The 27,987-nt window shown below is 40.6% G+C and overlaps 1 protein-coding gene across 5 annotated transcripts in view; it reads right to left on the reverse strand.

Annotated features, from left to right (window-relative positions):
• Positions 1-27,987, reverse strand: part of ATP10B (ATPase phospholipid transporting 10B (putative)) — a 274,541-nt gene that overhangs the window by 76,876 nt on the left and 169,678 nt on the right. For all 5 annotated transcript variants that reach the window (XM_054489519.2, XM_054489517.1, XM_054489516.1 and 2 more), the window contains 2 exons: positions 23,690-23,894; positions 3,018-3,103 (listed from right to left, as the gene is read on the reverse strand). In XM_054489519.2, the coding sequence (XP_054345494.1) occupies positions 3,018-3,103; positions 23,690-23,894 (291 nt within the window). The remainder of the gene's footprint in view (positions 1-3,017; positions 3,104-23,689; positions 23,895-27,987) is intronic.

Here is a 27,987-nt window from a genome sequence, read left to right on the forward strand (position 1 = left end):
CGGAATCTAGGTCACAGACACCCACCCTACTGAGATTTTCACTACCTTAGGGTACCTAAAGTACTACCTCACTCACCTACACTAAATCACAGTCATTTCTATTTTCACTTCTGCTGAATATGTCAAGGAGGATGTTTCATTTCTTGCTAGTATATTCTTGACCCTATTCTAATGTTTGTCTATCCTACTTTTTAATGCAAAGGATGCTATAGTAAATAATAGTTAGAATATAACTGTTTTGATTTCATTGTATTAATTTTTACCTCTTAAGTATAGCAAGTGATCCTGGTTTCCCATAGGGCCCAGTGATACAAATTTTCCTTTTCAAATAAATTTGAGAAAAAGTAAGGTAATTAAAAACTTGGTAGATAAAATAGATTTTACTGAATATGATAAAAATCATAAAGGTGGTCTAAGAATGACTGAGGTTCAGGACCCACCATTGCTCCCTCTGTTTATTGAGGAGGAGGCAGGCTGTGGATTTAATACTGGGCTAATGAACCTTGCTTGTCTCACTGTCAGTAGCTTGTGGTTTCAAGAATGATTTTAGGATGTTCTGAAGTGATAGCATATGAGAGAGGCTTCTACTTCTCTCTGTTGTAATGTTCCTTTTCAAAGAATGGTAGAAAAGGATTTGCTATCTTATAGTTGCTGTCTATTTAGCGCTCTTGGTTTACAAGGATGGTCTATTATACTTTTTATAGGCCAGCATTTCTCAACCTTGGTGATATGAACATTTTGGACGACACAATTCTCTGCTGGGGTTGGGGGCTGTCCTGTGCCTTGTAGCATCCCTGGCCCCTACCCAGTGGATGCCAACAGCACCCCTCCCCAGTTGTGGCAAGAAAAATGATTCTAGACATTGTCAAATGTCTCCTGGTTGGAGTGGTGGTTTTGGTGGTGGTGGTGATTGTCTCTGGTTGAGAACCACTGCTCTGTAGAAATTCTTTCATTCAAAAGTCGCATTTTCAAGTCGGACACCCCTAACTTTCAAACAGATCATTAAAAGCTGTTCATCTTCTAGCCAGCCTGTGCAGCTTCAGGAAGCTTCTAAATTAATGAGACCCACAGAAGCTTCTGGGAAACCCAGAGGCATCAGACCAGTGGGTCTGCTTAGCAAGAAGGTGGAGACCATCTGTGGGTGCCAGGCCTGAGGGTGTTCTTGCTGAGTACAGCAAGGATGTAGGAGCACAGCAAGGAATTCTCCTTCATTCCATGGGTTAGCTACTCCACTGTCCAACTGGACTTTTAGGACTCATCCATGAGGCCCAGTCAGGTGGAGGAAGGACGGGTCTCCCAGAGCAGCAACTAGGAAGAGGAGGTGCTGGGGGCTGAGTGAACCTGGGAGAGTTCTGTCCTGAAATCTGTCTGAGACGGGCAGGCTGGAGCCCAGGTTGAAAGCTGAGAAAGACTGGCTGCTAGCCTGAGCTGTTTTGGGGAGAAAGAGTCCTAAACAGAAATCTAACAATGAGGCTGTTCTCTAAGAGGATATGGAGAGTGACTCAAGGCATGAGGGATTTGGGATGAATCAAGTTCACAAACCTAAGGCACAAGGGGAGCCCTTCTCTTCAGAGCAGGTGACAGCCTTTAACTTCCTTTGCAGTGAAGGTCTTTTCCCCAGGACCTCAGGCCCTTCTCTGCTTGTCTCCTTCTGCTCGCTCTGGGTATTTTAAAAGTAATTTGCCTATAAAAGCTACAATTTCTCTGGTATTGCTCTTATTGTTTCTCCTTTCTATTTCTCCTCATTATATCCCTCATGGCCTGAGGACATGTGGGGTGGAAGAAAGCAAAGACAACTGCATTTCAGGGAGCTGCAGGCCCTATTGGTGGAGATATTGGTGTAACATGGCTGAGCTCCACAATGTACGGCTATGGAAAGCACACTGGGGTTGGAGTCAAAAGACTCCTATGTAAGTCCTGGCTTTGCCTTTTACCTGCTGTGAGTTAGGGAGAATCTTTGCATCTATAAAGTCTCAGATCATCATAATCCACATCACGATATTCGCTTTCTGGGTTTGTTGTGAAGACTACGTGTGATAATGTTCTCTAGAAGTCCTCTGAAAACTGTTAAAGCAAGCTTGTCCAACCCATGGCCCACATGTGGCCTAGGGTGGCTTTGAACATGGCCCAACACAAATTCGTAAACTTTCTTAAAACATTATGAGATTATTATTATTATTACTACTTAGCTCGTCAGCTATTGTTAGGGTTAGTGTATTTTATGTGTGGCCCAAGACAATTCTTCCAATGTGGCCCAGGGAAGCAAGAAGTTTGGACACCCCTGTAGAAAAGCATTGTATAAGGGCATTTACTCACATCTGTTACTATGGCTCTTACTTTGTGAGAAGACTAGTGGTCTGATATGGGAGCAGAATCGCAGTAAAATTCTTAGGCTGAACCAAAGTTGAGGAATAAGAATAACAATTATCCTAATAGCAGGAGCCACTGTTAACTGAATATTTCCTTTCTGCCAGTTGCTGTGCTAAGGGCTTCGTGTATGCTGACACTTAATCTTAGAAAAGAAAAACCCTTTGATATAGATATTATAATTTTATTTTATGGATGTGGAAACAGGCTCAGAGAGGTGAATTAATTTACCCAAGGTCATATAGCTTGTAATTTGCAGAACCCCGATTCAAACCCAGATCTGTCCAACTCCAAAGTCCCTGTTCTTACCTACAATGCAATATAGGCACTTAAAAAATTGATCTTAATTAAATCACATTCACCTTCCTGAATCAGACCACAATCTTGATTTTGATGCTATTTTACTAAGGGTTTTTTTTTTTTTTTTTAAACAACATTGGCGAATTTAACCCTGCAACACAAATATCACTTAGCAAAAAAAAGAATAGAAAAAGTTTCCCAATTTAAATTTCTCTAGTCCCTCTTTATCATACACACAAAAATAAAATTCCTCAGGATGAAGATGCTTATTTGTTTGGTCATTTCTAGACAATATATTTTCTAGCTGCAGTGGAGATATTTACTAGCAGCATGGAACATGAGATACTTACATATAACCCTTAAATTTGTTGAGGTGGTTGTTGGGTTTCTCACACACGATGGTATTGTGGAAAAGCTCTGGTTCGAACTGTACCTCCTGTGAGAGAGAGGACTCTGTGAGTTTATTAATTCAGAGGGATCTAGTCTTAATAGGATCATTGGGAGAGCTCATCACTGTTAGAACCATTGCAAATAAGGTAATCCCTGCTTTGTCACACTTTGATAGTTGTAATGTGTCAGAAAAAAAGTTAAGTCCTCATTAAGGAAGAGAAAGAAAATGCCAATGAAAAGTTTGATGCAGGGCAGAGGGAGGTGATTACCCTGATTGCATTTCTCTGACCTGCCTGGGTCTGGGGCTCTAGCCCAGATCTAATAGAACTTACTGCAATGATGGAATGTTCTGAGTCTGCATTGTGCAGTATGGAAGCCACTAATCACATGTGGCTATTGAGCATTTGAAGTGTGGTAGTTTGACTAACGAATTGTTTTCTTAAAAAATTTGATTTGATTTTAATTAAGCTTAAATAGCTACATGTGGCTAGTGGTTATCACATTGGATACCACAGAAATAGATTATTAAAAAGAAGGCATTATAAATCACACCACATAGAGATATCCACAGCTAAAATGCTTGCGCATGTAATACTTCCAGGGTTTTAAATATATATATCCATTAGCCGGGCATGGTGGCTCACACCTGTAATCTCGCACTTTGGGAGGCTGAGGCAGGCAGATCACCTGAGGTCAGGCGTTCAAGACCAGCCTGGTGAAACCCCGTCTCTACTAAAAATACAAAAATTAGCCAGGCATGGTGGTGTGTGCCTCTAATCTCAGCTACTCAGGAGGCTGAGGCACGAGAATCACTTGAACCTGGGAGGTGGAGGTTGCAGTGAGCCGAGATCGTGCCACTGCACTCCAGCCTGGCAGAGCAAGACTCTGTCTCAAAAAAAAAAAAAATATATATATATATATATATATACACACACACACACACACATACACATATATGTATATATACACACATATATATCTCTCCACACCCACATTTATTTGTGTAGGTATATACATGTGTATCTATACATTTTAACGAGATTTAGTGTTCATAGATCTTGAACATTTTTACATGTTATTAAATTTTTCTACATTTTTATTAACATCTGCACAAAAACCTATTGTATGAATATGTGGCAGGTCAGGTCTCACTAACGCAGGCCTCCATTACAACTGTCCCAGCACTGAGTAGCTAGATTAAACATTAAAACTGATTGAGCCGGTGTCCTTACACAAAGGCTGGAATGTAACAAAGATCTCACCAAGGTTGCCTAGGCTTTTCCTGGGACTTGAAGCGTGAGAGATAATGAAGGAATTCTTATCAGGACCCTTTTCAGGATGAAACAAGTTTAATTGGGGGTCTGAAGAAACTCCCCAGGCCTCTACAAACAAGTTTAATGGTGTCTAAAGGAACTCCCCAAATCCTTATGATTTGTCAGGAGACAAGATAAAGTAATCACCTCAGCACCTAGACTCATTTAGATTAATTAAACTTACTGAGGCTCCAAAAGTAGGTCTTTAGGACCCAGACCTTAGTTATAGATTAAAAGAAGTTAATCACTTATGTCTTCAGATGAATGCACACTTACAGGTAGACATGTAGCTTAGAAGGTATATAAACTCTGGAAAACTTTGTAATTTTGAGTTGGTCTGCCAATAATTTCCAGGCCTTCTCCCTGTAACTGGTTAGAGAAATAAAAACTCTCTTCCTCCCCAGTTCATCTGCATCTTGTTATTGGGCCACGAGAAATAGCAGCCCAACCCTCAGTTTGGTCCAGGAACAAAATTGACCATATTTCCTTTAATCATTTCACCATTTAATAGGTATAGTGTTTCAACTTGTTTTGCTGTTGTAAAAATGCTGTGAAAATAGTAGCTAATAGAGCAAAATAAATAGCATTTACTGGACTCTTATTTCTGCCAGACACTGTAATGAGAGCTTTATTATTTATTTTCAAGCTTACCATTGTTCTATGAAGCAGGAACTTTAATTTGCCTCTGTTTAGAGATGGGAAATCTGTGACTGAATGGTAAAGAAGGCTCTCCATGGTCAAACCTATTTAAATCTCATGGGCTGGGATTTTAATTCAAGTTCAACTGCAGACCCTCTACTCCTTACTTACACAGCACATTGCTTCCTGTTGAACAGTCTCATAGCTAAGTATTTTTTTTTAAAGGCATTTCTGTTGTACAAACTCTTTTAGTCCAATGGGGATGAAACACAACTTGAGGTGGGGAGATCTTGCTTTCTGACTCTCCTGTACATTGACTAATCCTGCGTTCAACTCATGAGCTTCCGTTTCTTCATCTGTAGAATGGGGCTACCACCACCTGCCCTGCCCATCTTAATTGTGCCTCAGAAAACAGAATCTATGTGGAAAAGTGTTGAAACATGTAACATCCCACCCAAACAGAAGGCAGCAGTGGTAAAGGTGGGATTGGAAATGGTTTCCTGGGTAGAGCTTTTAGCAAAGGGCGTGAGTTTATCACTGAAAGCTTCAAGGTACAGCTGTTCAAAGGGGCAAATTGATTCAAAGAAATGATAGCACTTTCTGGCTTCGTGTAAATATACTGTCCATTGGATTTGAGGGGGTGCCAACATAAATAAACTCTCTACTCACTTGAAATAAATTACCCATCCAGGAGTTTCTAAAAATATGGCCCTTTTCTCTCCAGGTACTGATTCTTTCAGGGACAAACACTTGCTGAGCTCCAAGATGATGACAAATCATGCTGTAATTTGTCAGCTGCTTTCATGCCCCTGATTAAGTCGTGTGCTTCACTCCTGATCCACACCACTCAGCTCAGTGCTGGGTCTCCAAATCCAAACTCATTTCACATATGACTGCCAGTGGGGTCTGAGCACTAATGATCCTTCTGTAATGCCTCGGTCCCTGCTGCCTGTTTAATCGCACCCGCCGGGCCCCAGCAATGGTGAAGTTTGACTCTTGTTCCTCTGCTGGGGCTTCCTAGCCACCTCCCTCCTGAAATGTCCCTTCCTCCTGCTGTGTTCTCCTTTCCTGCTGAGCGTGGGACTTTTGTCCCGTCTTCCTCTTTTGATGAAGAGGTGACTTTGCTCTTTCTAGCTACTTGTCCCCTGGGCTCTCTTCTTCAGTTGGAGGAAGAGGGGCTGTGGAGAGGGGCACATGGGTCCTGCTGGCGGCAAAGACAACCACAGAGGCCCTGCTTGCTTTTAAGAATTTGCTGTATTTCCCTCCAGGGCAGCTGCTGGGCCAGCCCAAGACACAGAGAACTGCCGAGCCTTACAAACCTGTCAGGGTTCTTATTTATTTATTTATTTATTTATTTATCCATTCGAGACAGGATCTCACTCTGTCACCCAGGCTGGAGTGCAGTGGTGCGATCACAGCTCACTGTGCCCTCGACTTCCCGGGTTCAAACAATCTTCCCACCTCAGCCTCCTGAGTATCTGGGACTACAGGCGTGCATCACCAGACCCGACTAATTTTATATTTTATAAAATAAAATTATATATATATAATATATACATATATATTTATATATATTATACATATATTTATATATGTATATATTAAATAATATATACATGTATATATTAAATATATACAATATATACATGTATGTTTTATATATAAATGTATATATTATATAAACATATATTTATATTTATGTATATAATATATACATATGTATATATTATGTATACATAAATATATATTCTATATACATATATTATATATACATATTATATATACAATATATTATAGCTATATTGTATATATTATATATACAATATATTATACCTATATTGTATATATATTATATATACAATATATTATACCTATATACAATGTATATTAGATATACAATATATTATACCTATATACAATGTATATTAGATATACAATATATTATACCTATATACAATGTATATTAGATATACAATATATTATACCTATATACAATGTATATTAGATATACATATATACCTATATACAATGTATATTAGATATACATATATACCTATATACAATGTATATTAGATATACATATATACCTATATACAATGTATATTAGATATATACCTATATACAATGTATATCATATATACATATATACCTATATACAATATATTATACATATATACCTATATATAATATATAATATATACATATATACCTATATAAAAAATATATATACATATATACATATATTATATATACATATATAAATTTATATATACATATATAAATACATATGTGTGTGTGTGTATGTATATATTATAGAGATGGGGTCTTACTCTGTTGCCTAGGTTGGTCTCAAACTCCTGAGCTCAAGCTAGCCTCCCACCTCAACCTCCCACAGTGCTGGAATTACAGGTGTAAGCCATCGTGCCCGGCCAGGGTTCTTATTTTAACCTTGTTCAGGAGTTTCTGATTCCCTTGTGAGATGGTATAATGTCCTCTCACCACCCTGTAGTTTTTCTTAGATTATGGAAGAAGCTCGCCTAACTGGCCACTTCTTTTTGACCCAGCCTTTTATCTAAGGCACTGCCCTTTGATGAAAGTCTCGCTATCTAGCAAAAGGCCTAGGGAGCCATTAAGACCAGGAAAAGACCACTCCTTTCCAGAGAAGAGTGTGTGTCTCTGCAGCTCTTTAGGTCAGACCTACCTATCTGGAGCACTTACTATGTGCCAGACACCTGTCATAAAGTTCTCACAAAAACCTTTAGAGGTTTGGACAGACGTGCAGATGGAGACTAAAGTGTCTTATGGTTGGTAAGTAACAGTGTCAGGATTGCCATTCACATCATCAGATTCCAAAGTCATTGTCGTCGTCGTCGTCGTCGTCATCATCATCATCATCATCACCTTTTATTCCTCCTTTCCTGTTATTATTATTCTGCAGCACTTATTGAATGCTTGTTGTGTACTAAGAATCAACTAAGTATTTTATACATGCCATCTTCTTTGATTCTTACAATAATTCTATCAGGTAGGTACCATTATTATCCCGATTTCACAGATAAAGGAATTGAGGCTTAGGGAGAATCTGTGATTTCCCCAGTGCTATCTAGACAGCAAAGCCGGACAACAGACTTTAACCTTAGCATCGCTCACTCTCTGAGAGTCTGCTCCTTAACCACAGTGTTATTTGGATGCACAGAGGAAAGATGAGTATTTAAGCTCTCCTCTTGGCCCTATTTCTTTTCTATGTACATTACTCAATTCCTCTGAAGGACCTAATGAATGAATACATTCTCTAATATATAGTAGAAAATATACAAAAATTATAATGAATAAGCAATGCAATGTGTTACCTCTTCCAACCACATTTGCATTTTAAAGTAAGTACCTACAAAGGGTAAGGGTTAAAGTTAAGGCATTAATTGGCCTAGAAGACTTTTTTTGATAATTTTTATTTTTTAGCATTAAAAATTTTTTTTGGCCACTCCCTCTATGAAGCTCACGCTAATCCCCATAGAAGGTTCCACCCCCGCCAATCAGAATTGCTCCTTTTCATGTGCTGCCACCACTGCTGCTGTTTCCATTGAACATCTCTGCCTAGATCTGTGCATCCTCTGGTAGACTGTCATCTTCCTCTGGGGCATCTCCTGTAATACCTTGTTTTTGCAGGCACACCATAAAGATGTGTTGAGGTAAGGTTAGTACTGGAGAGGGTGATGTTAGAAGTGTGTATTTTGAAAGGTGATGGGTGAGGAGATACAAAGCAGACCTCACTGTAAAGGCTGACCCATGCCATAGAAAAAGCCCCAGGTACAGCCTTAACTTTGATTGATGGGAGTAAGACCCCTTCTTTTATGGGACTTCTTTGGCTCAACAAATAAAAAATGTAGTCACAGCCCTAGATGCCACCTTGGGCCAGTCTAGTCTTCTGTTCATTCATGCATGCATTCAAGCTTTTATTTACTATCTATGATAGAGGAGTCATGTGGGACAGTAAGTGAGAATCAAGGGAAGAAAGGAGTGATCAACACAAATCAGTGATTGCAGCCATGAGACAACTCAAAGTTCCCAGTCCAGCTTAGACGTGTCAATAGCGGCATCTTTGAGAGCGAAGGAAAGTGGGCCTGGTGCCAGGGCGTAAACACTCCCCGGGGTTGAGGTCCTCCTCACTCACCTGTGTCCCAGGTACAGCTAGCCTGCCATCTCAGGCTGGAATATATTCCATTAGCTAGAATAGGCCATTTCCCTTGCGCTTGCCTCAAGTTTTACTTTTCTAGGCTTATTTCCTTTAATTCTTTACAATTAATGATTGAATTGATCAATACACATGATTAAATAAATATATGAATGATCTTTTGAAACTGTTTGTAATGGATAGCTGTTTTCTGGCTACCCATCTTCTGTTTCATCCTTTTTCTGTAAATTTCTGGCTTTCTTGTGGGAAACTGCCTTTCCTTTCTGGTTTATAATTGTGATGGGAATTTAAGTCGTGAGGCCCTGCCCATTAAACTCTCCCACTGTGGGGCTTTGACTTGAGTGGAATGACTCAAGGGAGGAAAAGAAAGAAGGAGACTGTTAAGTAATTCCTGCTACGAAGCTGTTTCTGTAAGCCAGAGGTTCTTGATTGGTAGATTAAGCTACTGCATCTTGTCTACAAATCCCCTATATGCTCCCAAATGCTGTCTGTAGACAGAGTAAAAATAAGTCTCACACATGCATGTACCACTATCTTTCAGATTTCCAAAGGAATTATTGAGATTAATAAATTAAAATTTCATTTACAGCTTCACTAGATTCACTGTAGCTTTTGGTTTTAATATATATTCTTAAATAATGGACATTGAAAGGACAACCTCTTTTTTTTATACTCACAAAGGGTCTTTTTTTTTTTTTTTTTTTTTTTTTAAATGGAACCCATAGTCATAAAGTTCTTACAGGGTTAGAAGAAAATCTTAGACCACTTTGAAATCCCTTAATGTCCATTAGGAAATATCATTCATGAAAGATTCTGTCGATTGAAGAAAGGGAAACCAAGAAAACTCTTTCCTCAAACATAGAAATCATTTATGTATTTAGTTTTTACCAAGAGTCAAGAATGTTTACCAAAAAGACGAGTTGGATTAGTGACTGCCATGCTTCTGTGAAACTCTTGATGTCTGTTTCTACATGATTCCCAGGCTAGAGGAATACCAAGGAGAGCCACCACAACCTGGGGATGAGGATAACAAAATGGCGGCACTGACCCTCCCGTGTGGACTGCTTAGCTGACTGTGCCAAGGAATAGGGGTTGCAGTGTAGGCAAACCATGCCAACCAAGGAAGCTACACAGGAGGTGTGCTGCAACCTTGGAAGAACACTAAAGTTTTTTTTTTTTCATTTTAAGTTATCAGTTGTCTAAACGGTGAACGCAAATGTTCTTCACACCCCAGCTGCTGAGCTAGGTGATTGAGGTTTTCTTCCTGGCATACAAATTAAGCAACCCTCTGATTTCTGAGAATCCTATCTGAAAACTAATGACAGTTACCAGCATTTGATAACCTTTCTGCTTCCTGGTAGGTGAAGGTTCTTTTCAAGATAACCCAGAACAGAGTGACTGGCAGTTACTTTCCTCTGGCTCTGGATGAGGAAATCATTTGCATATTCAATCACTCTAGAGGTCCCTGCCCGCCCTAGTGATTCTCCCACAAAAGCAGGCAGATTGGGCTGGAGGGCTCTGAGGGAGACTATCTTAAGGATTTTTTTACAGTTTGAGTTCTGTTTTGTCAAGTGGACGAATATTCTGTTTCCCAGCTGGGCTGACTAAAAGTAATCTTGAGATCTTGCTATGGCATTTCCCGAACATACAGGGCATGGGCTTGGCATGCCAAGCAAATACTGGAAATAGGATGATTTCTTCTGTCATTTCTAAAAGGAACTAATTGTTGGCAGAATTGTTAACAATTGTCTGTGTAATTCCCTGTAAGGGCATGAAGTCGCACCCTGTATCCCTCGTTTACTCTTGGGTCTCCAGAGCATGCTACAGCATCCGGCACATAGAAGGCTTTTAATAAATATTTGATGAATAAATGTGTGAGTGGTCTGATGCCTGAAATATGGGCAGGTGCCACCAGATGGCCAGTGGCGCCTTAAAGGAGTGTTACATAGACAAACCTTTTCTGTACAAATTCTTTCTTGCTGTGGATAACTGAAACACAAGAAGATGACATGAGATCCAGTGCTTTGTACCTCATGTTTTGGCAAAAGAATTCACAAAGAAGAGAGCATGAGTTTCAGTTCAAGAAACTATATTAAGTTGTTCATGAGAGATATGATCACAATGTGTCACCTCTGCTGATAAGCCACAAAACAAAGATCCTAGTACAGTGTCTGGCAACAGGAGGACGTCATCAGATGTTGGTTGAGTAAATGAATTTGTTGAACGGACTATAATAGTTGAGAGTGGCAAGAGCAAAGTCCATGGGAGCACAGAGGAAGGAGTGATTACCTGTAGGACACTGGTCAGAGTGTTGCCTAGGCAGAGAGAGGTCAGAAGGGAAGGGCTTTTTGGGAAGAGGGATAACACTAGGGACCATAGGAGAGAGACGGAGGGTATTAAGCCCCCTTCCTTAACGATGAATGACCATGGTCACACATAAGCTAGGTTTATATACTTCTGATGAGTCATAGATATAATGGATATTTATTGCTGTGCTGTTCAGAACTCTCACACCCCACAGACCAAGTTCAAACATGAGGTTCAAGTGGAGGATGCCAATCACAGAGTCCTTTGTTTCTGGCCAGAGTTAAGTTGTCTAGGAATGGGTACATGATACCAGCCAGGCCAGACAGTCCCTTTCCCCAGGATGCTTTTCAATCTAGACATCAGGGAAGGTTGCTAGACCCTCTCTGGGGGTTAAGCTATAAAGCACAAATACTACTGGTACCACATTTCATTCCACATGAAGGAAGTTGGTTTGAAAGATTCATGCCAAACATATCACAAGAAACATAGACAATAGATGGACATTGTACTGATGGATTCTGAAGTCCTCATTCCACATGAAACTAAGGTCCAACCCACCCCATATTTTTCTAATAAATTTAATTTTTTGTCCACACTATTTTGAATTACAGTTCTGTCACATGTAATCAAGAGTCTTAACTAATCCATATACCATATTAGATTGGTATGGTTTTCATTTGAGATACCAAATATTTCCCACATTGACCTTAAATACCCACAATTGGTGAAGACAGTGAAGCCCAATACTAAAATGTAAATACGGTGTCTTGGGTATTGGAGGTGTTGGGAAGGAGAAAACTTTAAGATATAATTCATTAATACCTTAGGTTATCATCCATAACTTTAAGATATTATCCATTAATATTTCACCTTTCGGGCCGGGCACAGTGGCTCATGCCTGTAATCCCAGCAGTTTGGGAGGCCGAGGAGGGTGGATCACGAGGTCAGGAGTTTGAGACCAGCCTGGCCTACATAGTGAAACTCTGTCTCTACTAAAAATACAAAAAATTAGCTGGGCATGGTAGCGGGCACCTGTAATCCCAGCTACCTGGAAGGCTGAGGCAGGAGAATCACTTGAACCTAGGAGGCGGAGGTTGCAGTGAGCTGAGATTGTGCCATTGCACTCCAGCCCGGGCAACAGTGCAAGGCTCCGTCTCAAACAAAAACAAAAACAAACAAACAAAATTTCATCTTTCACATAACCTAGCAGAGTTTCCTCTTAAGGCTCTAAAGGAAAAGACCTTTTAATAGAAATGTGAAAATAATGCTAGACATTGGGAAGAGGGGATGTTGTATGGGTGTGTGAGGAGAGTGTGTACCCATATGCAAGTAGAAGACTGGAGGAGATCACCACAAGGAGGCCAGAAGTCTATAGAAAATAAAAGTAACAGTTTTTCATAGGGTTGCCCCATCACCATCAAGTTATTATTATTGTAGGTAATTAAACCTAACATTTATAGAGCTTTAGAATTTTCATACATATGAAAATTATATTCATTTGAGAAATAAAAATACATCTAAAGAAAGTTAAGAATATTTCCCGCAATGGGATAAATAATCAGGTACGTCAGAACTGAGTTCTAATTTGGTCTCAACACTATATTACCTGGATAATCTTTGACAAATTCGATCTCTCTGAAGTTATTTTCTCATCTCTAATATGTTGCTAGTTCCTACCATTTCAACCTCATAGAATTTCTGTGAGTGTTAAATATCAAAAGGGGGTGGTGTAGTGCAGTGGATAGGGAATTTGCCTGATGTGGGAAAAAGATTACATATTTAATATGGATGAGGCGGAGTAAAAAACCTCTATTCTTGAATTTGAAGGGTCAGCATGAATCCAGATGTATTTAATCTTAAAAGTGTCCTAGTTCTGTTCATTTAAATGGCATAGAAATAATAATCAACCCAATAGTAATAAACTCCTCTAGCATGTACTTATTGTGGTTTCTATTAAAAGGAACCAGATCTACCAAAGACTGCTAACCTCATGTGAAAAGGACTCAGGAGCCACTTCTCATTTTTAAGAAGCTCCCACTGGCTAGAGATGGGGCAATAATGAAAGACAATAAATGCATTGATTTGACATACATCAGATATTTTTAAAACCATGAGATCATATTGATGCTGAGAAAGAAAAACCCACTGAACACCTTTGGATGATCCTAGGCAACCAACTCATTATTTTGAAAATGTAAATGACAGGAAAGACTCAAAAACATCAATTTTCTCTACAGAGGACACCTCAGAGTGACCCAATACTTCATGAAGGGAAATTTTTCCTTATAAACCAATTAGAATATCACCAGTTTTTCAAATTCCATTGAAGTCATGAATCTAAACAACCATCATCAATGACTATTAACAGTGAGAAAAGATAGATGTTTTGTGCCTTGAGATGGTAGCACACTGCAGTTCCTATGACATAACACTGACATGCAGATGCACAAATGCCAAATCTAACCCCAGTCCGACTTACGCACTAGATCCTACTACCATGTTGTAAAAATATAGTGGTCAGAAAAACACGTTAAATGGTTCCACAGGAAGACAACGCACAGACTATAAGAAATCGTACAGGGGCCAGGCGCAGTGGCTCACGCCTGTAATCCCAACACTTTGTGAGGCCAAGGCGGGCGGATCAACTGAGGTTGGGAGTTTAAGACCAGCCTGACCAACATGGAGAAACCTCATCTCTACTAAACATACAAAATTAGCTGGGCATGGTGGCGCATGCCTGTAATCCCAGCTACTCTGGAGGCTGAAGTAGGAGAATCGCTTGAACCTAGGAGGCAGAAGTTGTGGTGAGCTGAGATTGCGCCATTGCACTCCAGCCTGGGCAATAAGAGTGAAACTCTGTCTCAAAAAAAAAAAAAACCACAAAACAAAACAACAACAACAACAACAAGAGAAATCATACAGGACAAACAACCTGGTTTATTAAGCAACAAAAACTATGCATTAAAAAGAGAGCTAAATGGGGAACTTATAGAATAAAAGAGATTAAAGAAATTATCTCAATATTTGTTCTTATTTGGATCCTGATTCAAACAAATGGAAAATATTGAACACTGATTTGAAAGTTGATATCAAAGAATTGTTGCTAATTTTTAGGTATGATAGTATAATCATATATTTTAAAAATCCTGTCCTTCAGAGATAGTAAAATATTTACGGTGAAATGAAATATTGAAGATCTGCTTCAAAATAATTTGCAGAGAGTAGAGGGTAGGGAGACAGATAAAACAAGACTGCTTATAAACTGATTGTTGAAATTAGGTGATGGGTCCATAGGAATGTATCATATTATTTTCTCCAGTTTTATATATACTAAGAGCTATCTATGACAAAGCCACAGCCAATATCATACTGAATGGGCAAAAACTGGAAGCATTCCATTTGAAAACTGGCACAAGACAGGGATGCCCTCTCTCACCACTCCTATTCAACATAGTGTTGGAAGTTCTGGCCAGGGCAGTCAGTCAGGAGAAGGAAATAAAGCGTATTCCATTAGGAAAAGAGGAAGTCAAATTGTCCCTGTTTGCAGATGACATGATTGTATATCTAGAAAACCCCATCGTGTCAGCCCAAAATCTCCTTAAGCTGATACGCAACTTCAGCAAAGTCTCAGGATACAAAATCAATGTGCAAAAATCACAAGCATTCTTACACACCAATAACAGACAAACAGCCAAATCATGAGTGAACTCCCACTCACAATTGCTTCAAAAAGGAATAAAATACCTAGGAATCCAACTTACAAGGGATGTGAAGGACCTCTTCAAGGAGAACTACAAACCACTGCTCAATGAAATAAAAGAGGATACAAACAAATGGAAGAACATTCCATGCTCATGGGTAGGAAGAATCAATATTGTGAAAATGGCCATAACGCCCAAGGTAATTTACAGATTCAATGCCATCCCCATCAAGCTACCAATGACTTTCTTCACAGAATTGGAAAAAACTACTTTAAAGTTCATATGGAACCAAAAAAGAGCCCACATCGCCAAGTCAATCCTAAGCCAAAAGAACAAAGCTGGAGGCATCACACTACCTGACTTCAAACTATACTACAAGGCTACAGTAACCAAAACAGCATGGTACTGGTACCAAAACAGAGATATAGACCAATGGAACAGAACAGAGCCCTCAGAAATAATGCCACATATCTACAACTATCTGATCTTTGACAAACCTGAGAAAAACAAGCAATGGGTGGAAAGGATTCCCTATTTAATAAATGGTGCTGGGAAAACTAGCTAGCCATATGTAGAAAGCTGAAACTGGATCCCTTCCTTACATCTTATACAAAAATTAATTCAAGATGGATTAAAGACTTAAATGTTAGATCTAAAACCATAAAAACCCTAGAAGAAAACCTAGGCATTACCATTCAGGACATAGGCATGGGCAAGGACTTCATGTCTGAAACACCAAACGCAATGGCAACAAAAGCCAAAATTGACAAATGGGATCTAATTAAACTAAAGAGCTTCTGCACAGCAAAAGAAGCTACCATCAGAGTGAACAGGCAACTTACAGAATGGGAGAAAATTTTTGCAATCTGCTCATCTGACAAAGGGCTAGTATCCAGAATCTACAATGAACTCAAACAAATTTACAAGAAAAAAACAACCCCATCAACAAGTGGGCGAAGGATATGAACAGATGCTTCTCAAAAGAAGACATTTATGCAGCCAAAAAACACATGAAGAAATGCTCATCATCACTGGCCATCAGAGAAATGCAAATCAAATCCACAGTAAGATACCATCTCACACCAGTTAGAATGGCGATCATTAAAAAGTCAGGAAACAACAGGTGCTGGAGAGGATGTGGAGAAATAGGAACACTTTTACACTGTTGGTGGGACTGTAAACTAGTTCAACCATTGTGGAAGTCAGTGTGGCAATTCCTCAGGGATCTAGAACTAGAAATAGCATTTGACCCAGCCATCCCATTACTGGAAATATACCCAAAGGATTATAAATCATGCTGCTATAAAGACACATGCACACGTATGTTTATTGCAGCACTATTCACAATATCAAAGACTTGGAACCAACCCAAATGTCCAACAATGATAGACTGGATTAAGAAAATGTGGCACATATATACCATGGAATACTATGCAGCCATAAAAAATGATGAGTTCATGTCCTTTGTAGGGACATGGATGAAGCTAGAAATCATCATTCTCAGCAAACTATCACAAGGACAAAAAACCAAACACCACATGTTCTAACTCATAGGTGGGACTTGAACATTGAGAACACATGGACACAGGAAGGGGAACATCACACACTGGGGCCTATTGTGGGGTGGGGGGAGGGGGAGGGGGAGGGATAGCATTAGGAGATATACCTAATGCTAAATGATGAGTTAATGGGTGCAGCACACCAACATGGCATATGTATACATATGTAACAAACCTGCACATTGTGCACATGTACCCTAAAACTTAAAGTATAGTAAAAAAAAATTTCCATTACAAAAAGCAAACCAACCAAAGAACTGTGCCTGAGTTTGAATCTGAGCTCAGTTAACCTAGAGAACAGGGTTTCTTAACTGTTCTTGCCTCATTTGTTAAATGGAATAATAAAAGCACCTATTTTACAGGGTTACTTGTGAGTAGTAGAAATAGATAATAGATATAGAACACTTAGAAAAACTGCCTATGGCACATAGGTGTTTAATCCAGTTATCTGTTGTGATCTCTTCTTGACATTATATACTGTTATAAAGTCATATTTTAAAAGAATCCTAGAAAATGTGATGTGTGCTCAACATTTAAGCACTGATCAACAGGTAGAAAGGAGTAGGTTTCATTCTTAAAGGAAATTTGGAAAAGCCTGTCAGGGACAGGTCCCAGTGCAAGTCTAGCCAGAAAGAGGAACTTTCTCTGGTTCTCAAGGGCAGGCAAGGTTAGAAGACAGGCAGCCACCTTTTGCTTTAACTGAGGTTTGACATCACTGAACTGGGATGGTAATAAATTTCTCCCTACTGGATCTCAACTCTTTGTTGGCAAAATGCTCCTCTAAGTACCTCAAAATCAATACATACTTTCACTGCAGAGGATCCAAGCTACAGCAGCTATTCGTAATTGAGCAAATGGCTTAAAAGCACTAACCATCGGTGGCATGCAAGCTAGTCAAAAGGGAGACTCAATGGAGAATTTTTAACCTGAGCAACAAACAGATATGCATGATTATTACACTGATTAATGATGCTCTGGGCCAGTGCCTTTCAAACTTTCATGTGCACATGAATCACCCGAGGATCCTGTTAAAATGCAGATTCTGGTTCAGTCTGGGATGGGGCCTGAGATTCTGCATTTCTGACAAGCTCTCGGTGATGCTTACTGAAGTGGCTAGTCCGCAGATCATACTTGGCATAGCAAGTTCCCAGTTGGCCCTGGGGAATGATCTGACTCATGCTTCAGTGGGACTTAGGCTTCAGTGATTTGGAAGATAGATAGCCAGGGACAGGTTTGATCTGAAACAGTAACTGGAAGCATTCATTTCTGATTCTTTGGCTTTGATAGATGTTACATTTATCAAAATGAATGCTATATACTCCTTTCCAGGTGTTAAATTCCTAGGTTAAAACTCTTTTACAGAAAGAGGTTTCAGGTATCAGAATGTCACCAAAGGGAAAACTGTACGTTTGAATTCTCTAATAAAGTCCTCTTGCCAGCTGGACAGGTTTTTAGCATAATCCTAATTTTGAATTCCTTCCCTTTCCCCTCTTTCTCTAACAATGGGAAGTGAGAGTGAATCTCTCAAAAATAGGTCAATAATTTTATAAATTCAAAGATGGCCCATTGAGATAAAAGTTCCAATGAAAAGAAAAAGTAGATTTAGTCCAAGAAGAATTCTGAGAAAAGGATTTGAAACTAACTCTTTGGCAGCCTTGAGGATAATCTGCAATGTCATTGGAGAAAGACTCTTTTAAGAAGTTCTTTAATGTTTATAATTTCATTTGAACCTAAACAGGAAAAGAAAGAATGAACTGCCTAAGCCATGAGGATTGTCAACTTCTTTGTTACGCTTCACCTGTTGTGACCATGTCTGTACCACAATTCAGGCTAATATTTTCTGAAAAGTTCCATAGGAATGTTAATAATATTTGTGCTGAAAAATAATTCTTAGGTTAAATAAATTTGGAGAGCTCAGGGCTAAAGAAAGTTTAACAGGCTTATTGACTCCAGGCTTTCTCAGAGAAGTTAATATGTTACTGAACATTGGAACCTGCAAGGGGGGTTCACAGGACAAAAGCTTCTTAATTTGACTTGTAAACTGTAATCTGACTTGACGACGGACCATGGGTTTTTCAAGAACTGTCTCTTGGGATAAGTGCTTAGCAGACTCTGAGAAATGCTGATCTATGGGAGCTGGGACAAAGTATGTCTTACTGACTTTGAATTACCCGAATATAGTAATTCTCATCATCCAGAAGATGGTAAAAATGAGTGTGGGTATATGTATGGGGTTAGATGTTCCTAGTAATCTCTGTGGTTAGTAAAAACTCTTTTGGCAAGGTGAAGGTCTCAAAGACAGGAGGGACTTAGAGGGAGAATAAACTATCAAGAGCCATTAATACTTATTACGTAAGACATTAAATTTCCAAACAAACCATATTTGTAGGTGTTCAAAATCTCTGAGATGATTAGTGAGATTTGCTCTTTCAGTGCCTCAGAGGTTTAATGTGTAAAATAGGGATAGTAATGCCCACCTCCCATGGTGGTCTAAGGCTTAAAATAGACAATGCATGTAAAAGAAGTAGTCTATAGTAAAAAGTACCTAGATGGTAGTTTTCTTCCCATTATTAGGATAAGTGTTTCTGGAAGCACTGGAGATGGCGCCTCTCCTTGGTTGTACAGGTTTTCAAGGAGGTGGTGGTAGGTTTATATCAAGATTGTCTGGGAGAAAATCTTTAAAAATATGCACACTCAAGTCCCTACTCAGTCCTAGTGAGTCATAATTTACTGGTGGTGATACAGAAGAATGCATATATATTTTTAAAAACTTCCCCTGTGATGATTATGATACACCTTCAACACCTGTAATATACTTGCAGCAAATCTCTTAGTGGTAGCCCACCCCTCCTACAGTAGTTCTGAGATGTGTTTCTTGGGATAAAAGTTTCTTGTGCTTAAATGTTTAGAAATACTACATAACAGCACCTGTCCTTCTCCTTGGGGCTTATTAAAGTATCAGAGAAATTCTGCAGAACACATATTTGAAAGCTTGTAATCTATTGTCTTCTTATATTACTTGGCCTTGCAACATTTCTTTTTCTTGCAACTCTCATCAACATGTTTGTTCAATATATTAGGGAAATCCTATGGTATAGGGTTAGCCAGAAGCGAGTTCTATCCATACTCAGAAATCTTTCCGCCCTAAAAGTAAAAGGGAGAAGCAAGGTCGCAAAGAGCAGCCAAGATGTCTCCCCCCAGGGAGCCAGGCTGAGCCCACTTTCATTATCCCTGCCACCTGCTATCTGTATGTGGACAGAATCCTGGCAACAATAAATGTGTGCTTTCAAGTAAGCATCTCTGTGTGAACTCAAGGTAACAGTTAAAGGGCCAGGGAGATGAGCTACTGAGCCTTAAAAACTGAGGCTCTGGGGCTGGGCACAGTGGCTCAGGCCTGTAATTCCAGCATTTTGGGAGGCCGAGGCAGGCGGATCATGAGGTCAGGAAATCGAGACCATCCTGGCTAACACGGTGAAACCTCGTCTCTACTAAAAATACAAAAAATTAGCCGGGCGTGGTGGCGGGCACCTGTAATCCCAGCTACTCGGGAGGCTGAGGCAGGAGAACGGCATGAACCCGGGAGGCGGAGCTTGCAGTGAGCCGAGATCGCACCACTGCACTCCAGCCTGGGTGACAGAGCGAGACTCTGTCTCAAAACCAAAACCAAAACCAAAACAAAACAAAACAAAAACTGAGGCTCTGGACAAACCTGGCTTTGAATCCTGCTCCAACACTTCCCTGCTCAGTGACCTTGGGCAAGTTACAGGACCTCCGTATGCCCCAGTTTCCTTTTGTATAAAATGGAGACAATAATAGTGCCCATCTCATTGGGTTGTTTTGAGGATAGACAAGATAATCATGCAAAGCCCTTAGTATGGAATCAATAAAAGTCTATTATTATAACTAAAATGAAAAAAACACTCTTGAGCAAAGTGAGGGGGAGAATCAAGAACTGAGACAGGATAGAGAACCCTGGAAAGCTTCAGGCTCAAATAATCTTCCTTACACATAGGAATTTACCTCTCTCTCTTTTTTGTTTTTCTTTTGTAAATCATCTCAGCAAGTGCTCTGTGAGAACTGAGGGTTAGAGTTGGAGAGACTTATTAAATTGGCTGGTCTATAGCACTGGAGTGTGAATGACCCTTTTACCTGACTCTTCATTCCAGCTAAATCCCAAACTATCTGACTAATTAATATGCAAAATATAGTTTGGGAACTGCTGCCAAAGACAAAAAGAAAAGTCACTGGTTGAACTGAAACAACACTGAAATGACTGCCAGAGAGAGTAAGAAACGTTCAGAATTGGATAAGGATGTTGGGGTAGGGAGGCTAAAGGGGAGATTTATAAGTTTTACTGCTCCTAGAACTTAAAAAAAAAAAAAAACAAAAACGGTATAATAGGCCAGGCACCAGGGCTCACACCTGTAATCCCCACACTTTGGAAGGCCAAGGCAGGTGGATCACTTCAGGTCAGGAGTTCGAGACCAGCCTGGCCAACACGGCGAAAACCCTGTCTCTACTAAAAATACAAAAAATTAGCTGGGTGTGGTAGTGCACGCCTGTAATTCCAGCTACTTGGGAGACTGAGGTAGGAGAATCGCTTGAGTCCGGTAGGCATAGATTGCACTAAGCAGAGATTGTGCCACCATACTCTAGCTTGGGTAACGGAGCGAGACTCTGTCCAAAAAAAAAAAAAAAAAAAAAAGATAGAATAGCATAGAAAGTCTCAGAGTGCCTTGCATGTGGTGAGGCTAAGGTGTCATTCTTACATACTCATTCACGTGCATATACACACGTGCATGTGTGTCAGCGTGTGTGAGTGTGTGTGTCTATGTGTAATATTTTATACATTTCTTATTGTTACTGTTGAAAAGATTCAAAAGCCTCTGGTCGAAGGGCAGGCTACAGAGTTTTGAGCCCAGAAACAGACTGTTATTGCTTGTCTAGAATGACTCTGTGAACTTAGACCAGATCTCACCCTGCCTTTTTGCAAACACTAGGGTGATTTAGCAAATGTGGCTGTAATAAGCAAAGGGTGAGAAAACTCAGAGACAGGCCCCTTGCTCAGTGATTGACTCAGAGCCTGGAGACCAGTGGACATGCTGATCTACAGTGGGTGGTGGTGGTTTCCATTTCCAGTGGTGGCAACTGCAGCCTCAGTAGCAGCAATGGTTCCCATTTATTGTGAGTCTCTTGGGTAGCAAACTCTTTATTCTGTTCTTTACTTTCCTTATACCATTTGAATTTCACAGCAAAACCATGGGATAGCTATTATTATTCCCATGATATGCATGACAGAACAGGCTTCTGAGGACCAAATCAATCACACAAAAAGGGTTTTATGAGAGCTGTTTATCAGGTGCTTAGAGAGAGGCAAGGCAAGGTACAATGACCCTTGCTCCTAGAACCTAAAAACTTATTTTGAGAAGTTTGAGTCTGGAAAACTGCATTCTAGCTCATGAGAATCTCTGAGGAATAAATCATTTGCTTTCCTTCTCCCAAATCCTCTGACTCATTCCATTTCTCCCCAGCCAAAGGCTGGCAGAATCAAGAAAAGTGATAAAATTGTACTCTTTTCCCTTGGTTAAAGAAAGGGACCATATTGGAAATCAACTCCCACAAGGAGAATTTTAATTGCAAATTGGGATATCATACCCAGCTTCAGTCAGTCAACACATATTGCCTATGAAAGCATTGATATTAATACCAACTGTTCCCTGGTCTTTTACTATGGGCCTGTCTTCATGCTAAGTAAGTCATGCACCTACCATTTAGTCTTCAAAACTACCCTGTGGAAAGGGAAATATTTTTGTCCCCATTTTCCAGATGAGGGAACCAAGGTGTGAGAGGATAGTAACTTGCCCAAGGTGAGATGGCTGATGAGTGGTGGGACCTGGGCTTTGAACCCATCTCAGTCAGACCCCAGAGCCTGAGCTTTTACCCACCAAACAATAATGATTTCTCCATAATGTCTGAGGTACCATTTATGAAAGGGTGGGGATTAAACAAGTGTCAATGCGACTGCACTCCAGTCTGGGTGACAGACTGAGAGCCAGTCTCTCTCTCTTTTTTTTTTTTTTTTTTTGAGACGGAGTCTCACTTTATTGTCCACGCTGTGATCTTGGCTCACTGCAACGTCTGCCTCCTGGGTTCAAGTGATTCTACTGCCTCAGTCTCCCGAGTAGCTGGGACTACAGGTGCCTGCCATCACGCCTGGTTATCTGTTTAATTTTTAGTAGAGACAGGGTTTCACCATGTTGGCCAGGATGGTCTTGAACTCCTGGCCTCAAGTTATCCACCTGCCTCTCGGCCTACCAAAGTGCCGGGATTACAAGCTTGAGCCATCGCACCCGGTGGAGACCCAGTCTCTTTAAAAAAAAAAAAAAAAGTATCAATGATCTCTCTCTGCCCTCAAGGAGGCTTAAGCACTGTTGAGAAGTTAAGGAATACACAAATGGAAACATAGTTAATGATACCTCACTGCAGTTTAGGAGGGGCAGAAGGAGTATTAGGATTCGTGGCAGGAGAGATTGCTAGGGCTGAGCTGGGCAGAGTGAGTTGGGATTGGATGAGCACAGAAGAGGAGTTGGTCCTAGGGATGATGGAACAGACATTAGACTCCTCAGTTCAGAGCAGAGAGTATAGTTTCCTCAGTTTGAACAGAGTGGATCCCCATTTAGAAACTCTGAGGCCTTCAGCAAGTTATTTAACTTTACTAAGCCTCAGTTTCCTCATCTGTGATATGCAGATAATATCCATCTCAGAGGGCTGCTGGTAGGATTTAGTGTATCTAAAGTGCTAGGGAAAAGGAGGCATCTACTACTTTCCCCTCTACCCAGTAGGTTTAGTTCCATTTTCCAGTAGGGTAGGCTTGCTTCCTCTCTCTGACTTTACCATTGAAGATCTTAGAAAGAGCCCTACCTGCTGTGAGAAGCCCTTCACGACACGTCTTTGCTTGAGGTTTGTCTCTCCATCCAAGCTGGCAGTTTCCAGATGGCATATCCCACTGGGGTCTGAGGAAAAAAGGAGGAGTATGTCTGCTGGGACAATCTCGTTGCATTTCATTTGGATGAAGTCTCCCACGCGCACATCCTTCCAGCACTTCTGCACATAGGTCTGCTCTTTTCTTGGGTGAGAGAAAGACAGGGTCTGAGTGAGCTTTAAGTTTCCTCAGAAGACTAATGAGAGAATAGAGGAAGGTCCCACCAGCACCTAACTATCCACCAGCCTGTCATGGGATTGGTCAGCCTGTCATGAGATTGCCTTGTATTCTACCTTACCCCTGAATGACCACCTCATAATCTCTCTAGAATAGCCAGGCATAATCTACAGAATCTCATTAGTAAAGATCCGTCTTTGGCCGGGTGCGGTGGCTCACACCTGTAATCCCAGCACTTTGGGAGGCCGAGGTGGGTGGATCATGAGGTCAGGAGTTTGAGACCAGCCTGGCCAATATGGTGAAACCCTGTCTCTAATAAAAATACAAAAATTAGCTGGGTGTGGTGGCGTGTGCCTGTAGTCCCAGCTGCTCGGGAGGCTGAGGCAGGAGAATCGCTTGAACCTGGGAGGCGGAGGTTGCAGTGAGCCGAGATTGCGCCACTGTACTCCAACCTGGGTGACAGAGCAAGACTCTGTTGCAAAAAAAAAAAAAAAAACCCAAACCAAAACAAAACAAAATCTGTTCTTATGAACATTTAGAATTCTTCTTGACTGCCAGTTCTTGACCAAGTTCTGTGTTCAGCCCTTGCTTCCTTACAAGACAAAAATTTTAAAGGAGAAGGTAACTGTATTGTCATATTAATATGGTTCTACTCTAAATATCCACTATTTACCAGAATAGCCAGTTATTACCAAAGAAAATAGAGTTTCAAGGAACTGGGATATGGGAAAGATTGTTTTTGATTATAAGGAGAGCAATGATAGGAAAGGCGAGGATATCTGCCACTGTTTAGGAAGATCTGGAGCCGCACTGAAGTAGAACACTCTGGGTGGTCCAGGAATTAGGAGGATGCTACCAGGAGTTTTGATGAAATGAGACCTCACAGTAACTGTGGAATTAGAGGGCCGAAGAAATCTGAGGAAATTATTTTGTCTTCTTATCTAATTTATCAAGCTGAGATAATAACAGTGACAGGAACAATGACAAATTTAGCATTTCTTACCTGCCAAGTGCTTGTGTTAATTAACATTTTATTTACTTTGCATAATAACTCACAGGAGTAGATATTATTATACCCATTTCACAAGTGAGGTAATTGGGGGTCAAAAAGAAATTTTTCAAAGTCTCACAAAAACAGAGCTGGAACCTGAACCTGGGTCCAGCCGGACACCAAAACCCACAGTTTTTACTGCTTGGATATACTACCTCCCTGCAGGTGGTACCACAGCCTCAGCCTTCCCACCTCCAGCTAAGGAACTCCCCACTTCTCAAGGCAATGTATCCTTTTTTTTTTTTGAGACAGAGTCTTGCTCTGTTGCCCAGGCTGGAGTGCAGTGGTACGATCCTGGCTCACTGCAACCTCTGTCTCCTGGGGTCAAGTGATCCTCCTGCCTCAGCCTCCTGAGTAGCTGGGATCACAGGCACCTGCCACCACATCCAGCTAATTTTTGTATTTTTAGTAGAGATGGGGTTTCACCATATTGGCCAGGCTGGTCTCAAACTCCTGACCTCAAGTGATCCTCCTGTCTCGGCCTCCCAAAGTGCTGGGATTACAGGCATGAGCCACCACTCCTGGTTGCATTGTATTTTCAAAGAACTCTCATTTCAGAAAGTCTTCCTTCTGCCTAACCAAATATTTAAACAGTTCTGCTCTTCCAGGTAATACGGTCTATTCCATCTTCCACCATTCTTTAAATATTTTAAGGCATTCATCAGGTGTCCCATGAAGACTTTTGGGTATGCCAAGCCAAATTTAACTTTCCAGGTGCCCTCAATTATTCCTCATGTGACACAGTTTCAAGATCTGTTCCGGAGGTGTGGGCTCATCTGTCTGCATTTGGAAATGTCCCGCTTTAAGTGTGGGATTTGAAACCAAACTAATATCCCACATGTGGTCTTTCTAACTGAGCCCAGCTGGCTTGAAGCTGGGTGCCTCTGAAGGCAGCCAGACCTGGAGAGGCAGGCTTTCCTTTGCTGGGCTTCTCCACTGATGCTGAGCCCCTCTGGGCATGTTCTTGTTTCTGTTTCTGCTGGAATCTGAGCTGCACTGGGCATGACACGTCTACTCTTCCACAGAGAAAGAGTTGTGAATAGAATTCCAGTTTTCTCCTTTGACATCACAAAAGTCCCTGAGGAGGAAGAGGGTTTTGGTGTCTTCCTCCCCTCCTGGAGGCCCTCTGGAGAACCTCAGACAAGTCTTCCTAAGATCCAATCTTCCTGGTTATAAAAGATCTTCTCAGAAGACTTCCCCAGCCACCTGAAATAAAGGTGCTTCCATTTGGAAGGCCAAGTCTATAAAATAAACAGGGACATTGGAATTGGGGAGCAACTTTAGAACTCGAAAGAACCACAGGGTTCTATGGAAGTGCTCTGTGGCTCTGGGAGCTCAGTGCAGCAGACACGGTTAAATGTCATCCAAATGACTATTGAGACCCCCTTCTGAGGCTTTTGGGGGTGATGCGTCTGTAGCATTTTAGTAATAATTCCTCCTTACGTGCGAAAGCACATAACAGGTTTCCAAGCACCTTTCAGTTAATCAGCTCATTCTGTGCTTCCACTCCACCCACATCCCTTTACTTTTCCTTTAAATTTTTGCGGGTACATAGTAGGTATATATATTTATGGGGTACATGGGATGCTTTAGTACAGGCATGCAATGTGTAATAATCACATCATGGAAAACAGGATATCCATCCCTTCAAGCATTTATCCTCTGTGTTACAAACAATCCAATTGTATTCATTTAGTTATTTAAAAATATATAATTGCATTATTATTGACTATAGTCACCCTGTTGTGCTATCACATACGAGGTCTTAATCATTCTTTCTAACTATTTTGTTTTGTTTTGTTTTTTTCTGGTACCCATTAACCATCCCCATCTCCCCCCAACCCTCACTTTTATTTTCTATGAATAATAGGGGCAGTCACCCCAGATTTGTTTCCCTGTGCCATTTTGGAAATACATTTGATTATTTAAACATTTTGTTGTTTATTTATATATTTAGGGTGGGAACTCCTTCACTAAGAGTGCCATCGTAACAGTCAAACACTTCGTGCTCTCTCTGCTGACTCAGGGGATAATATTTTTCCTTCTTCAAAGTAGCCCTGGGAAAACCTGTTAAATATCCAAGTATAAGGCTACTTACAGGCATTGGAATGGTCCATACTCTCTGTGAGAAAAGAATCTCATAGAGAGAAGGACAGACTGGTTTTCTTTTTTCTTTTTGAGAGAGTGCTTTAAAATGTTCTTAAATATTATAGCAAAACTGTCCCAAGGAACAAAGAATGTATCACTCATTCTGTCTTGTCTTCCTTTTTTTCCCCCCTCCTTTGGCTTCTGTGTCCTACTGGATAATGCCTTTGGGGATGTGGGGTATCAGTTGATTGCTATAATCTGAGCATTCTACCCAGTATTTGAGATTGGATTCAGGGAGAACACCTTCCACTCTGAGCAAATCCTGATCACCAACCCTCCCAGAGCAAACTGGTTTTGTTAAATACTAGTTGGCCAGTATCTGCATACAGAGGCATATCAAAGGCAAGGCCAATGCACCTCCACCCACGAACACTGAATCTCATTCTTCCTCTTTGTAATAAAGGACTGTATTGCTTATTCTAGAATGTGGGTTATAAAGGTGCTGGAAGATGGAGTGCTATGGAGAGGAGCTTATGGCATATGTGTTTTTCTGAGCTGTCACTGGACAGCTGGAGTTTTTCTGGGCTGGAGTATTGTCCTGTCAAGTCCTGTCATGATCTAAGTATCAATGGAGCCACCCACAAGTGGAAAGTCGGACTAGTCTCTCTCTTCTTTACATTACTTGCTGGATCCCAAGGAGGTCACTGCTGGACTAGTTATAATTGCCTGTCTTTTCTTTAGACATAATCCTCTCTTCCTTAGGATCACATGCAGTGGTGAAGAAACATTCTCAGTGACTGTTGTGGGTTTGCCTTCCCCAAGACAGAGATAGCCCAGTTCCAGGGTTGTGCTTCTCAAACAGAAGCACACACACCTCCAGGATACCCTGGCAGGCATCTAGGAATAATAAAGCTATGAGAT

Source organism: Pongo pygmaeus, chromosome 4 (assembly GCF_028885625.2).
Source record: "Pongo pygmaeus isolate AG05252 chromosome 4, NHGRI_mPonPyg2-v2.0_pri, whole genome shotgun sequence".
Lineage (NCBI taxonomy): Eukaryota > Metazoa > Chordata > Mammalia > Primates > Hominidae > Pongo > Pongo pygmaeus.